At 39.1% G+C, this 16,636-nt stretch overlaps 1 protein-coding gene across 1 annotated transcript in view; it reads right to left on the bottom strand.

Annotated features, from left to right (window-relative positions):
* Positions 1–756: 756 nt before the first annotated feature.
* tmigd1 (transmembrane and immunoglobulin domain containing 1) overlaps positions 757–16,636 on the bottom strand; it is an 83,395-nt gene continuing 67,515 nt past the window's right edge. Inside the window, exons 2-9 of the mRNA XM_070917661.1 lie at positions 10,898–10,982; positions 10,510–10,800; positions 7,823–8,110; positions 7,557–7,660; positions 3,082–3,405; positions 2,651–2,955; positions 2,393–2,488; positions 757–916 (exon numbers count right to left, since the gene is read on the bottom strand). Coding sequence (XP_070773762.1) covers positions 757–916; positions 2,393–2,488; positions 2,651–2,955; positions 3,082–3,405; positions 7,557–7,660; positions 7,823–8,110; positions 10,510–10,800; positions 10,898–10,982 — 1,653 coding nt within the window. The remainder of the gene's footprint in view (positions 917–2,392; positions 2,489–2,650; positions 2,956–3,081; positions 3,406–7,556; positions 7,661–7,822; positions 8,111–10,509; positions 10,801–10,897; positions 10,983–16,636) is intronic.

Below are 16,636 nucleotides of genomic sequence, written 5' to 3'. Positions count from 1 at the left end.
ACTACACTAATAACCTGCTGGATATGGCTTTATAACATCATCGTTGTCATCAGGTAATGAGTCGTTACATCTTCCCCCATCACATTATCAAATGATTTATGTGTACAGTGTTGAAGCATGAATCATCCACAGGCCATTAAGAAAGATATGGAGAAAAAAAAATCCCATCCCATTCAAATCCTGCCTAAGCTATATATATATATAAAAAAGTCCCCTTTCATAGAAAATACACTTTACAATTTGGTATAATCAAATGACATTTAAAAACTCAAAACAAATGTTAGTAACATTATTGCATACATATAAAATAGAGGAAACTGTATATCCTCTCTGTCAGCAAATTTAGTGTTAGTTCTGCAGATACAATTTTGGTCATTTAAAGTAAATTTCAGAAACTAGCAAAACGTTTCTATGCAGAGAGTGGGAATAAGAACTACGATATTAGTATTTTGAAAATGTAACTAAGACATTTGGTTGTAGCAGCTATGACAGGTACACAACACCACAATACAGAAATCCCTTTGGTAGCTACAACAAGGATATTTTATCCACAACTAGCTAACCTGAGACGTGTAAACACACAAGAAATACTTCGATGTTGCTAATTACACAGTATAGATAGAAAAGAAGACAAGCTGCCATTAACAGTCTCCATGACAACACTACATATACATGTAACAGTAATACCTCAATAATGATAAATGTGAAACATAGCTACAAAAGGTCCTGTGTTTTATTTACACACATGCATGCAGTTCAGTTGGGTTTGCGAATAGTGTTCACAGCTGTGTGGGCCCAACCTCCCACTGTGTTTGAGAGGTGTGTGGCTCGACGTGTGAGGTTTGAGCGGCTGAGTTTACCGCTGGGGTCCAACTTTCTCATCATGGCTCCTCCAGAACGTTCCCTTGTACTGGTTCTGCAGAGAGAGAGAGAAAGAACAACAATTACTGCTGTGAGCATAAACAGAGGGAGAGTAATGAAAGTGTCCACGGGCATCAAAGAGAAATTAAAAGTAGGACTAATTAACCATTAATTAACTTCTCTCCTCTTTAGAGGTGCATCTAAAATGTAACTTAAATTGTTTGCTCTCTCTTCTTTTGTTTTTGGATGTTACTATTAATGTTAAGGACTTTGCATTTTGGTTATGAAATCAATTAGCGACCAATCAGGAGATAATGTTTCTCAACTAAAAACAAAGGTTTCTTCTAAAACAGCGCAACATTTATCAGTATCAAAGTCCATTTATTACCGCAAATTTGGATAACAATGTTTTTAAAAGGCATTTCTGAGACTTGCAGACACCCTGGTAAGTAGGAGAAAGTACTTAAGAACTGATAAGGCGACAGAGGACGAGTCAATATGTAAAGCAAACGGTAGTAAAGAAGGAAGGAAGTGTGAGTCTGACAGAGAAGGAGAGCATCCTTTGCTTGGACAATGCAAGTTATTCATCAGTTAAAAAAGAGCAGCTTTTCATCCAGGACAGAGACTCTCACAATTTCATACGCACAGCAGTCCATGCATCGAAACACAGACACCAGGCTAGCTCTGCCATGCGCTTTCATGTCACACTCAAATTAGTTACACTCAAGAGCACGTGTTTCTACAACTCGTCTGGTTTTAGAAGCATACTTTTTTGACATTTGGATTTACCTTCTTCCCTACTCCGCAATTAGGGAATAGTTGAACCGCCTGTTGTAGGAGGAAAGCAAACTTGTGTTTAAATTCCCAAAGGACGAGCTTTTCACACAGCGGGAAAGCAGTTGGCTGCATGTAATGCACACAGATAACAGACAAGGTCACTGTCCATGTGCCTTCCTGCTTTTCACAGCGTATGTCATTCCTTATGGGCTGGTCCAGACCACGATTCAACATTTTGAATGTCAACACAGGAAGTGATGCAAATATACCCCAAGCTCTCTCAAGCACATTTTTGCCATTTCATCTGGCTCCAATTCCCACACCCATACTCTTTCCCCCTACTGTGTCCCCCTCACTCCCTCCTTATCCGAATACCAGAAACACAGACCCAGTTTCAAACCGAGCCAGGAAGAATGTGTGTCGGGGGAGGGGAAGGAGGTCTGAGGCCCCTCAAGCTGTGCTGCAGACTGGGATTCTTTGGGTGGGAGGGTGAAGAGGGCGGTCATGTGCCTCAGTGGTCTCCTCTATGCAGAATATGTATGAATAGAAGGAAATGGGTCGATGGCTTCCTCAAACACACATAACACTCATTCACATACAGCAAACACATGCTTTCATTCACACATACAGAAATAGTTTAACAGTATTTCACCCGTTATTTATTACTCACAACTAGATAAAAAAAATAATAAAACACTCAATTTACCACACACATAGTGGTCAATACATTTCACTTAAAATGAAGGTGTTTTACCCGTTGTCTCTGCCAATTATGTCATCAAAGGCCTTGGACAGGTGTTTGAGCCTCTTTAGCCCACTGGACACTGACTCCAAATCTCGATCAAACTTTCTGTTAGAGAAGAGAAACAAACACTCAAAGCAGAGAAAACCACAGAAATGAAAGTAGCAAACCATAGGCCATAAGAGCCAACTAACAAAGCCACAGAGATATCAGCTGTATCATGTATGAATGCGATTGCGGTTATGAAGCTGTGAATGATAAAAGACTCACAGCCTCTGGTTCTGGGTGTTGGGGGAGGCAAAGGGACTTCGTAATGCAGCCATGCGGACCAGCTGCCTCCTGCCTCCTCCTGTTTTTACTCCTCGTACGCCAGCCTCAGGAGTCCTTCCTCTAGAGCCTGGGGTACGTCCGGGTGTGGCTGCTGATCTGGGGGTACGTCTGGGTGTTGCAGCTCGGCCAGGCGTACGTCTTGGGGTGCGAGAGGTTGATGGACCAGCTTCTTCCCCATCACATGCCCGACCTGGGGTTGCTACCAAACACTCCTCACGTGCAAACTCTCTGGTCCTCTGCAGCCGCTGGGTAAGGGAGAAAAGGACACAAGGGAAGAGAGAGATGACAAATTGCTGGATTATCATACAGTTTCACACACAAAATAACTTGGCACCCTGATCCCGCCAAAGTAAAACCCCACTAATCTCTACCTGATACACTTCACTGATGGAGTTCCGAGCATTGCGAGTGAGTTTGCGGACTGTGTTAGGTTTTGGCTGCTCCTTCAGGGTTTCCCAAGTCGGATTCTCTGGGAGGGAGTTGGTCTGGACAGAACGCAGCGGGAGCCGCTTGCGCAAAGACATTCGCAGAGAGTTAAGTGAAGATGAGGAGCGAAGCTTGCGGAAACGGTCAGGGGCTTCTGGGGAGCTCTCTGCCCCGTCAGACTCATCCAGGACTGTATGTGCCCGCCAGACTCCCACCACAGCTCTACCAACTCCATCCATCACTGAGGACGCCATGCTGACTGAGCTTACCTGCAAGAAGGGAGTGGAGGAATAACAGAATAGCAGACTATGTATTATAATAACAAAACTTATTTTTAATAGCAGATTTTAAAACAAACGTTTCAAGTGCTTTATACAGGTTTGAGGAAAATAAAAATAGTGCTGGACAATGACTGCAGATCTCGGATCTCAAACATTTTGTCACAACAGGCAAAAATTTGGATAATCAATTAACAATCAATAACATTAAAAATAAAACACAAGCTAATAATGTAATGTCCAATTAGGTAGTGTAGAAGTAAATAAGGAATTTCCGAACAGAGACAAACATGTCCAACTCTTCACAGTCTTGATCTAATTTAAGAGTAACTGGTATTATAGGAAATTAATTAACTAATTCACAATGATCTGCTACCGCCCAAAAGTGTGAAAAATGCACGGGGAATTCCGGCGAATATGACCCGCAACAACCCGTACAATCAGGCAGCAGTTAATCACGTTAGTGAAAGTTCCGTGGCTATTGTTTGATCAGGATTTCTTGCTTTGAAAGCTGCCCGGTCCTGTTTCGGCTCCATCCAAAAACACAGCCAGAGGAGCAAATAGCAGTGATTTATCACTTATGCGTTAAATGGGAACGATAATGAAGTTACAGCGTCACACAAAACGTCGTCAAGTAGCACTATTACCAATCAAAGGCCTGTGATTCTCATTCACAAACTGCATAAAGAGGGCTATGCTCGCGAGGGCACAGTTAACGTTAGCTTATCTGCAGCAACAGCGTTAACTAACGTTACTTGTTACTTTAGTTTACACTAAAATAAGTCTAACGTTACGTTACATACATTGAAAGACAAAAGAAGACCAACTACCCAACCATCTACCGTACCGCTAGCTTACCTGAAAGTATACTGAGAATCTGTCCGTCCTCTCAGCTTCTGCTGCCTGTTGCTGTGGTTTCTTTCTTTCACTGTTTGAATTTGGCGGTGGACCGCAGACTGCACGCACATACACATCACCACGCCCTTCACGCTAAGCCCCCTCGAATGACGTAACACGTTACGTCTCGGCGTGCAGGACAGGATGCTGCAACATACTTAGATACTTTTAACTCTGGTTGGTTGAAATTTAGGTGAAACAAAGTTGCATGGTGTAAAGCCCTCTGCAACGCACTTGAAACGTGTCTGAAACTATATAATATATATAATATAATATGAAAACATATACGTAAATGTAACACAATGTGTCACAAAGAAAACCATCAGAAGAGAAAGAAAGAAAGCCAAGATCAAGACTATGGTCATGTACAATGCCTTGATCTGTTTTAGAATCTATGTATCCCCAAACCGTAACCCTTTTTGTTCTTGTTTAGCCTTCTTGTTTATGTGTAAGATTGTAGTGTAAGACCGTTACAATATAAATTGTATATTATGTTGTCATGTAAACTTTCAGATTAATTGCATACATTTCTGTAATAAAACAGACACAAATCCCTGCCGATTATTATCACTATTATCATCATCACCATGTCACAGTCAGTCAAACATGTATGTTTTTATTATGTTTAAGGATGAATTGCAGTCAAGTGACACAAATATTTGAGGCTATTTGATTTTGCCGGCTGAGTGAGAACGGCTCTGCAGTCTACCTACCTTACTCTCTCATTGTGGCACTCACTGTAAAATCATTAAAAGGTGAAAAAGACAGCCAGGCTCGTATCTTATAGAATTTCACATTCAGAGAGTTTCTAATAGTCTTTTCTGTCAGAGAAGATTGAAAAATGCCCAGGCCCTCGTCTGGACAGTTGTACTTTACCCTCAGATGTTTTGTGTGTTGTTTTATGTGGTCAGCCATCTTAGCTTTTACCTTGATGCTTCTTTTATTCTTGCTTGAAATATGGATTCTAAACCAAAATGGAAATACCTGGTTAAAGGTTAAGTTACACACCTATGATAAATAAACATATTGACATCAACAGAACCTGGACAACAGATCCCTAAATACTGATGCTCATTTGCCATTTGTCATTCACTGTGAGACTTGTATTTTTCTCACGTTAATACTTCATTCTGTGTCTTTATTTGCACATTTACACAAAAATGTTATTATCATGGACAGGAAGTGTTTTAAAGTAAAGTGACCAGCAGATGTCACTACAGACCTGCATGTGAAATGCTTCCAAGCACCAGTGCTTTGCGATCTTTGTCATGGCCACCTATTTTGTTTTAGCCTGTGGTGATTTAATAAAGGTATTAACAAGCCTGTGTTTCTTTTGTTCTTCTCTTGCCTCGTAACACAATTTGGGATGAACATGTGTTTTGCAAAAACATTTTTTGACATTTCAATTAAACACAACAGGCTGCTAAATAGATACAACAGGTACAATTTCCCCCTGTCTGCACAGTGATTTGAGTCATTAGGAAGTGATCAAGCAATTTGTCTTCTTTTGTCTGAATCTAGAATAGACCTTTGCATTTTCTCAGAGCTTTTGTGCAACATTCACATTCTCATTTTGGCATGTAACTAACACTTATGATGCTTAGTCTTTTCAGTACTCTTTTAAAACATGTGTTTTGTAGTGACCTCTGAGAATTCCCCAATAGGGATCAATTAGACAGTACATTATTAATATTTACAGACTACAATCGTAGCTAACTGAAAAGACTGACACAGAAAGGGACCAAATAAGTAAATTCTTGACTCGAGATTCAAAGCTGCAGGCATAACCAAGCAGCTTGTTTCACAATAAAACCCTTCACTCAGACAATACACTTGTCTTCATACTGTATCTTTGATAACCACTTTGCTGCACTGATCTCACACCTGTGCATTCTTGTCAAATGTGTTACCATCCTAGTTTGGTATTGCATTGTTTTATGTGATCCTGTTAAGTGTTTCTTTATTAGCAAGAACACAACGATCTAGACATTGACCCTGGTGACATAGTAGTCCCTATCCTTTTGTCTCATTAAGAGTAAATGTATAACGTGATTTTAATGAGCCTTGATTGTATTGTTGAGTCAGGTGTTAAAGTTCAGTGCAATGTGGAAACTAGAGACCGAGATTTCGACTCTGAGTCAGTCCTTTGATGAACATTTATTAGACATACCTGTTTATTCTGTTGTTTTAACTGTTTGACAGATATGTCTCTACATTTATCTATAACACACAAGCAACAAGAAAATGGTAGTGTCATATATGTCTGTAAAATGTATACATATGTTTCAAAGCACTTTTTGAAAATCAAATATTAGATGTTCCAGAATGCAACACAATGTTTCATGCAATTTCTGCCATGTCTTGGAAAAGGGAACTTCATTGATTACACTAATTCACTGCCCCCTTACCCTATAATAATAAACCAAATTCTAACCTCAAACATAAAATTGAACTTGAGGCGTCCAGTGTTTCGGTCCCCAGATAAGTGGTGTCCCAACAATGCCAGTGTGCTTTCAGGTTTGTTGAGGAAACAAAAACACATCTATTGCAAAGATATAACAATGCAGGCGGTGGAGTCTTAAAACCCATTTTTGCATCACAGGGTTATGGTGCATCAGGGTGTGATGAAAAGTAACAAGTTTGAGGATGATCTCAAAGTCATATTGCAAACATCACAGGTCCTCCTGCCATAATCAACAGCTAATACAATAGTTAGCATGCTACTTTTTGTCAGATTTTAAAGGACATTTTGGGAAATGTGCTTATTTGCTTATTGAGTTAGATTTCATTTCACTTTATTCTCAGAATATTTTCAGAAATGTGTCTTTCGTCCCAAGACGTGTACTGTTTTACATGAACAAAACAGCATTTAACCAAACAACAAGCCAAATACTACAAACATATATTACATCAGACATTACAAATAAGTGGCAGCAGTGCAATGAATTTATTCATTCCTTTTACATTCAGTGAGTGTAGTATTGGTCTTTGAACTCTCATTCCCCAAAATGTATTCCTTATGATATGATAAAATGAAAAACTAGGCTACGTAAATGGTTAATTATATAACAAAGAGTGGTGATGTCTTCAGCCGTTCTCTCATTTGGTGAAGTAGAGAGAAGCAGTTATTTTGGGCACAACCTACTTGCAGCACTGTCAGAAGAGAAACAAAGCATTAGGAGGTTCAGTTTGTAGTGAGTCAGGGTCAGTCTTTGTGCTTTATGTACGTGTGTTTTGTGTGTTACCTTTGTAATTTTGTCCCACCGCGAAAAAACGGCAAGAAGCGCAGTAAGGCACACCACAACCAGACCTGCTATCAAGGGCATCAGTGGGAACTTCAGGGTCTTTTCTACAGATGAGGAGGAAGAGGATGATCAAACCATGACTTCATATCACTGACTGATTCATCATTTCATGTGCTTAGTACACAAAAGCTACAAAATATCAAATAAGATTATTGAACATTGAGATGTGGCTTCAAAATTGAGGAGTACTGATTGTGTGAACTGACCTGTTACTGCGACATTGAAGAACTTGCTATGTTCTCCATAGACGGAAGAGTTCACTGTGCACCGATATGTGCCTTCATGTAGGCTTTTCTCCACACTGTTGGCGCTTAGCTGGCTTGTGAAGCCGTCATTGGTCACCGTGAAGCCACCTGCTATTAGATCCACTGTGCTTCCATTTAGTGTCCAAGACACGGATGAGACTGGTGGATTGGCCCAAATATCACACTGCAGGACTAGCACTGCCTCCTCTTCTACAACAACTTCCTCTGACCCAGAGAGCTGTGGGTGATCTGAAGAGGAACATCACAGAGAAAATAATGCTGCTGAATTTTTTAAAATAAATTTGATTTCATTTATAGAAGAGATTTGAGTGCAGCTATTTCTCAAGTTTGAATTGTATGTAAGTAGCCATCATCTTTAGCCATGCCAACAGTGTTTTAGATATTATTATTAGAGGAATTGCCATGAAATTTTGGTGGTTTAAGACAAAGTATTCTAATGACTTTTCCTCTAAACTGAGATGGAGAACATGGTACCCAAGACATCAATTAATCAATGACAGACAGATCAATTCATCAAACTTGCTGTTGTTGGTTACGCTTCATTTTTAAGTCACAAGCTGTCTGTGACTCCGAGTGGGTCTACTTGATTACTATCCTGACGTACAGTGCTGTGAAAAAGTATTTGCCCCTTTCCTGATTTCTTATTTTTTTGGATATTTGTCACACTTAAATGTTTCAGATCATCTAACAAATTTTAATATTAGACAAAGATAACCCAAGTAAATACAAAATGCAGTTTTTAAATGATGATTTCATTTTATCAAGGGAAAAAAGCTATCCAAACCTACCTGGCCCTATGTGAAAAAGTAATTACCCCCTAGACCTAATAACTGGTTGTGCCACCCTTGGTGGCAACAACTGCAATCAAGCGTTTGCGATAACTGGCGAAGAGTCATTTACATCGCTGTGGAGGAATTTTGGCCCGCTCTTCTTTGCAGAATTGTTTTAATTCAGCCACATTGGAGGGTTTTCGAGCATGAACGGCCTGTTTAAGGTCATGCCACAGCATCTAAATTGGATTTAAGGCCAGACTTTGACTAGGCCACTCCAAAACCTTCATTTTGTTTTTTTTAAGCCGTTCAGAGGTGGACTTGCTGGTGTGTTTCAGATCATTGTCCTGCTGCTTGAGGTCTCGAACTGATGGCCGGATATTCTCCTACAGGATTTTCTGGTAGAGAGCAGAATTCATGGTTCCATCAATTACGGAAAGTCGTCCAGGTCCTGAAGCAGCAAAGCAGCCCCAGACCATCACACTACCACCACCATGTTTGACTGTTGGTATAAGGTTATTTTTATGAAATGCTGTGTTAGTTTTACGCCAGATGTAACGAGACACACACCTTCCAAAAAGTTCAACTTTTGTCTCGTCAGTCCACAGAATATTTTCCCAAAAGTCTTGGGGATCATCAAGATGTTTTTTGGCAAATATGAGATGAGCCTTTGTGTTCTTTTTGGTCAGCAGTGGTTTTCGCCTTGGAACTCTCCCATGGATGCCATTTTTGCCCAGTCTCTATCTTATTGTTGAATCATGGACACTGACCTTAACTGAGGCAAGTGAGGCCTGCAGTTCTTTAGATGTTGTTCTTGGTTCTTTTGTGACCTCCTGGATGAGTCGTCGATGCGCTCTTGGAGTAATTTTGGTAGGCCGGCCACTCCTGGGAAGGTTCACCACTGTTCCAAGTTTTCTCCATTTGTGGATAATGGCTCTCTCCGTGGTTCGCTGGAGTCCCAAAGCCTTAGAAATGGCTTTGTAACCCTTTCTAGACTGATAGATGTCAGTGACTTTGTTTCTCATCTGTTCTTGAATTTCTTTAGACCTCGGCATGATGTTTTGCTTTTTGAGATCTTTCAGCCTACTTCATTTTGTCAGACAGGTTCTATTTAAGTGATTTCTTGATTCAACACGTCTGGCAGTAATCAGGCCTGGGTGTGGCTAGTGAAATTGAACTCAGCTTTCCAAAAAATGTGGTCAATCACAGTTAATTCATGATTTAACAAGGAGGGTCAATTACTTTTTCACATAGGGCCAGGTAGGTTTGGATAGCTTTTTTCCCTTAATAAAATGAAATCATCATTTAAAAACTGCATTTTGTATTTACTCGGGTTATCTTTGTTTAATATTAAAATGTGTTTGATGATCTGAAACATTTAAGTGTGACAAATATGCAAAAATATAAGAAATCAGGAAAGGGGCAAATACCTTTTCACAGCACTGTACACTGGTGTTGCATCAGCTGGACAGAGTTGATTTGACTTAATCAGTTTTAAATGTGTTTTTCACTGCGTGAGAAAATTGATGTCTGGGTGTGAATGTCCGGTGTACAACATTTCTAGAATCCATCCAATAATTCTCAAGATATTTCATTTAAAACCATAAACGTCATGGTGGTAATAGAGGAAATGTCAGGGATCACCAAAGTCAGTAGGACTCATCCTCCGGGGACCATGAATGTTTGTACAAAAAGTCATGGCAGTCCAATAGTTGTCAGTCTGGAGCAAATACCTCTAGAGTAATGTTGCCATCCCCAGCATGGCTAAAAATTCAATAAATCTAAAAGCAAAATATTAGCTCTTAGTTACTGGTAATACTATTACCATAATTCCAAAATGTATTTGAAGGGACTCACATGTGACATTCAGGGTGACTGAGGCTGTAACTGTGGCATTTCTGCTCAGGTGGCAGGTGAAAGTGGCTCCATTGTCTTCGTAGATGACAGGTGTAACACACACACTGCTGCTACCCTTCCTGTTTTCTTCCTTCAAACTGACGACAGCGCCATTCCTCAGCCAGACCAACTCTTCATCGGCCTGAGTCTCGGGGCTGCCGTCAGCCTGACAAACCAGAGTCACAGCCTTCTCCAATTCTGTCAATATAACACCCTCACTGTTGACTTCTGGGACAGACTGGATCCTGACACCTTAAGAAAGGAAAGGGATGACTGAGTGAAACAGTGAAAGCTTATATTGCACAAAAGTGGTGAGAGAGAACTATATTGGAATAATTGAAGCACTTGCCTAATGTCTGGGTTGCACAGTACAGGAGCAAATGGAAAAGAAGGGATCTGAACATCACCTTCATTTTACTCTTCCTTGGATAAACCTGAAGGTAAGGGAAAGATCTTTGGAAAGAGCATTCATACAGTTTATTTAAAATTCACCAAAACATCAGCACTTTCCAACAGAAATAAAATATAAAGCTGTAGCTTCAGATGTGTTGCAGTGACAGACAGAAATTTGTTTACATTAATTAAATCTTTATTTATATGCATTTTTATATTGTGTTGCCTTTTGTTTCCCTGTTGCTGCCTTGCTGCTGAAAGGTGCTATACAAATAAACGTGCCTTGCCTAATATTCTCAGCTGTTTTCCTCAACCTTGTTAGGCCACCAATTATCTGTGACACAAACAACAATACTTCACACGATAATCATCTGTGTTTCTACCCTCAGTGTAAATCTCCAATTTCCCTCCTCTTAGTCAGTCGATCAGAGTTTCTGCGAGCAAGCCAAACTTTTCTCCTGTGCCTTTCTAATAGGTCTGAAACAATGAAATTGTTGAACAGGCTTACAGAATACTTGATCAATGACACAAAAAGGCTACTATTCCTCTGCTGTATAAAGAATATGCATTGCATGCCATTATGTAAGCTTCGATGATCAAACAGCAGTTAAATCCAATTTAATTCACAGTACATGAGGCAACAAAACGCTTGTGTCATCTTAATCTCTTTGTTCACGAGTGATGTATCAAGATGATAATGGATAGTTACATTATGTTCTCTCCAGTGTTTGTTTTACACGATTCTGAAGACTAAATTTTGAAAAACCTGCCTGTAAAATCATCCCTTTGGATGAAAGTGCTGTATAAATGGAGTCCATTTATCTTTAAAGGGTCAGTTTGAACTTGCTGGCACTAAATAATAATAATAAATAACAAATCATAAGAGTTACCGTTTCTTCTCATGCCAGCAACACAGTATCAATGCTATCTGGGTTTATACCCTTAAAATGAGCTATACTCATGAAATACACGACAAAATGTACTTAATAAAATGTACGGTAGCTCACAAAGTTTTGTATTCATACATAAATGTTTCATGTCCTGAGATGACTAAGAGGTACTTACCTGACGATGACTATTTCTTCTTAGTCCTTGTCACCTGTGTGTGAATATGAGGATGTGGGGGACTGTTAAAGTCTTCAGTAGCTCTTATATGCTTCACATGCACATGAGGAGACTTTTATAACTCACTGTTTCTCATCATTCTACTTTCCTGTTCCTGTCAACACCCTTTCAATCCTCCCACCCCTGATTTTTTCTTCTTCTTTCTTTTTTATTGTTGCATACTTATAATGTGCAAACACAAGGAAACTTTTTATTGGCTATAGTCATTACAATGGCACTAAAACGTCTTGGGTGTGGATGCAAGGATTAAAATACACATTTTACAGGCTCTTTGCTTTTAATAGTTAAAGGTTTTTAAAGCCTATTGCGCATTGATAATGCAATTTCCTCATGTATTTGACATTATAGGCCTATACATTTGTTGATGAAGCAAGTCACTATGGAAAGCTAACAATTAAAAGTTACAACAAAATGTAAAATAACTTTTTTTGTCAGCAACTTTTATTTGAATATTTTCTTTGTTTAATTCTATTTTTACTTTATTGTATTTGTATAACATCAACTTCACATTATCTGTATTTCCGAATGTCCTAATATGACAAGAGAACGGCGTTCAAGCTATTTGGATCTTCCTGAATAAAAAGACATCAACGTGACAATGAAGTTTGGGGGATTATTTCCTTGTGTACTCTTCTCTTTCTTCCTGTTAATGTCAGATGATTGACCAAAGTAAAGTGTGTATTGATATAAAAACGTAAAAAAGTAATAAACTGCATCTTTGTCATAAGCTGATAACAAAGCTGCCAAATACCTTTACAACACCAGTGAGCATGTCCGTCTCTCCTCTGACAAATTCTTTACTGCACAGAATGTGTTACATGTTACCAGTGGAGGAAAGTAACTAAATATATTGACTCAAAATCAGGACCCCTCAAAATACTTTCATTTTACGCTACTTTAAACACAATATTGACAAGTTGATACGGTGAACTTAATAGCAAACAGTTGCTTATTCACCCATCAGTTACGGAGCAACATTATCATTCATTTGGAGTCATGTTTCTGGCCACATGGCGGATGTAAGTCCAATATTTTTAAAGTTTTCTCTGTTTTTGGTCTCTACCGACTCCTGAGGGAAGTATCCGGCTCTTTAGGTGCTACACGCTCTACATCAGCAGCACTGAGATTGAAAAGTGGCTGATGGTGTGATTCTGAGTGGTACGTCTCTGCTGGCTTTTAGTATGCTGCTGTTCTACCAGTGTATTGCACTTATAAACGATATGTCAATCATATAGCACTTCTCACCAGCATATACCGATTTATATCAGAATCCAATTCAAGGTTCTTGTCATCACTTATAGAGCTCTGCATGGTCAGGCACCTGCCTACAATAGAAACCTGCCACAGCCTGATATTACCAGCAGGCCTCTTTGATCAGAGTTTGCTCTTCAAAGGTGCTATATTGATAATGTTAATAATAGCTCTGTTTCACTGGCTGATACCACTGCCCATCGGCATAGGATTAGGTGGAAGGGGAAGCACATATCGATAGGAAGACAGTCTTCAACACAATACCAGCTGAACAGCAGCAACACCCCTAGTCAAATACCAACACATTGTGATCAGTCACCATGACTATCAACAATTGTCATACAGAATTTCACACAATAATTCACAAAAACAAAACCTTTGTTTATTGTAAACAGGAACTGATGCACTGCATAAAGTGTATTAGGACCTCTTCCCATTCAAAAGCAACTAGACATGTGTATCTATTTTTTTTTCTCTTCCAACGTCCCCTCGCTCTACATGTTATCTGTATGAAGACTCCATAATTGTGTAAAATTATATCATTAATGAAATGTATATTATATATATACATACTAGGGTGAATGTTTTCAATTCATATTTATTAAGGAGCTTCCAGACCAACAAAGCAAACATCAGCTGGTTTAGTGACTGCCAGTGAAAAAATGCAAATTATATTAATAACTTAATAACCTGCATCATTGTGCTGATAAGTTAGCATCAGATCTCTTTTATCATGGAAACAGCTCCTGCAAAACACAGTAAGCTAGTTAACGGCAAGTATCTTTTTAATCTGATATCTGTGGTGTTTTCAGGGCATATGACCAGGACCAGGACTTTTTACTTGTATTTAGCCAGCGATAGCAACCAGGAGTCAGGAGGCAAAACCCACTTTTTCCTGTTTCCTGGGATTGAAAAATCTATTTACTGTTATAGCATCTTAGTAATTGAGTTTGTTATATCAAATAACTGAGGCCTAGCTAAATCTTAAATCATAATGGAGGAATTCCCCCCCCCCCCGATAAACTTGTCCAGTGGAATACACATAATTTCACGTGGTTAAGCTAACGTTACCTTTAAATCACATACTTAAATGTATATAATTAGATTAATTTATTAAACTAGCTTGTGAGTTCAAATGGACAAGAAAGCTGAAGAAGAAACAAGAACACATTTTGTTTGTAGATACTGTGTTTTCCCTGTGCCCATTAGAGACTGCAGTGTCTAAATGTTTTACAACTTATATATTTGTGAAACAGTTTAATTAACCTCAAATCCTTTTTTTTCTCAAATTCACAATGTCTGTAGTTACGGCTCTCTGCCTTTGTAAGGCAGTGTAGGTGTAGTGCAACACTGAATCCAATACAATCAGATTTAAAAAGAAAGCAAGCAGAACACTGTACATACATATAAGGGGGAGCAAAGGGGTCTGGACACTATGCTCTTTAGGACACGGACAAACATACTGTGTGTGTGTGTGTGTGTGTGTGTGTGTGTGTGTGTGTGCATGTTTCCAACAGCCGTCCCTCTCTTACCCACTAGAGTGAGGCATTAACCGACCGACAAAGGTTTCTTCAGCTACAGGTAGTTAATGAGACCTACAAATTAGGATTTTACACACTTTTTTTGTTTTTATTCAGGCTGGTAATTTCATTGAGATTGAGGTCTCTTCTGAGACCAGCAGCAGAAACGTGGGGCAAAAAGACATAACAAGACCCCCTTTGTTATCTGCTGTATGTGTTGTTGGTGCACTCATATTTTAACAGCTGTAACTCATTTTTATTTCATAAGTTGTATGATGTTTTTTTTTTCTTCAAGAAAAAATGTTATAGCTATATTACAATAACATGAATATTGAATCCTTAAAGAGATTATTTCATGAATAAATGTCTCATTAGCATAACTAACCTTAATATCAGACAATTATGTGCTTATGATAATATCAGCAGTCAATATGTTTATTTTTGATTGAAGAAACTTCATGTCTTTCTTCCTCTTCACTGTTGCATTTGCAGTTGATAAAATGGATTTTAATACACTATGAACACTGGATGTGTTTTGTCAACTCTACATTACAATAAAGGTGAGACTGATGAGAAGGCAGTAGACATATCACACCTTGTTATCATTGTTGGTGTTACTGCTTCTATCTTTCCCTCTGTCCTGTCTCAACCCAGAACACACACGCACACATTTTAAGCTTCTTAAAATGGTAGGCCTGTATCTGCTAACCCTTTTTTTCAGTCAGACTGCTTCTACTTGCTCTCAAAAAAGGAAATCCCTTATGTGATTTTGACTGAGCATAGAAAGTGCCAGATGTATTAGTCACGCCTCCCTCAAACTTCCAACTTTTTTCGTATTTTCTTCTTTTGTATTTGCATTTGATAAAGTGAATTTTAATGCATTATAAACCTCTGACTTTTTATAATCAGTACATAATATTCTCTGACAGCTTCTCATATCTGCTCATTAAAAAAATCTGTAGAGCCAGATCAAAGATCAAAGGTTAGCAGCAATTGCAACATACGTGGGAGAAGAATGTGCTCTTCACATGATCTTGCACAATTGACTAGCTAGTAACCTATATACTAGATAGACACATGCATTGATCTCTTCTGTGTCACCACACACACACACACACACACACACACACACACATACACACAATACAAACACTTGTAGCCTCTTCAGTTGTAATGTGTAAGCTGATAGCTCTGCTTGTGACCTCTGTCACACTAAAGCTCGACATCTGTTTGATGACACAGACTTTGCCACAGAAACTGGTTGCTTCAGTTTGGCCACGCTGTTACTACAAATGATACATATCAACTGTGTGCTTCCTAAAGCTGTCTTTTCTGAGAAGCTGGAGATAAGTATCAATGATTAAATCAATATAGTTACTCTGTCATCTATTAACATATATATGTTGAACCTGTAGATGCTGGTGAATAAATGTTTGTTACAGAACTCTGTCAGGAGAAAATGGATGAGTGTAGGCTAGTGCGCATGTGTGACTAAGTTTGTTTATGTGACAAGTACATGAGGAGGGCGACCTCTGGGATAAAGTCAGTGGTCGAAGTACACTCTGAGGCAGATAACATCAGTGGCTAATAGATTGTGCACACACACAAACACAAACAGCATGGCTGCCCTGTAAGTAATTAATCAAGGCCTGCAGAGTTTATGCCATCAGAGCTCATTGTGGACACCGTGCAAACAGGCATTCCTCATCAGATTACTACTGAGCCCTGAGACCACAGGCAGTCACACTCACACTTCACAATATGTTAATGAGGCACTCACTCATTCACTGTATATGAAG

Source organism: Enoplosus armatus, chromosome 13, assembly GCF_043641665.1.
Source record: "Enoplosus armatus isolate fEnoArm2 chromosome 13, fEnoArm2.hap1, whole genome shotgun sequence".
NCBI lineage: Eukaryota > Metazoa > Chordata > Actinopteri > Centrarchiformes > Enoplosidae > Enoplosus > Enoplosus armatus.
This window is presented reverse-complemented; position numbering and strand designations above follow the sequence as displayed.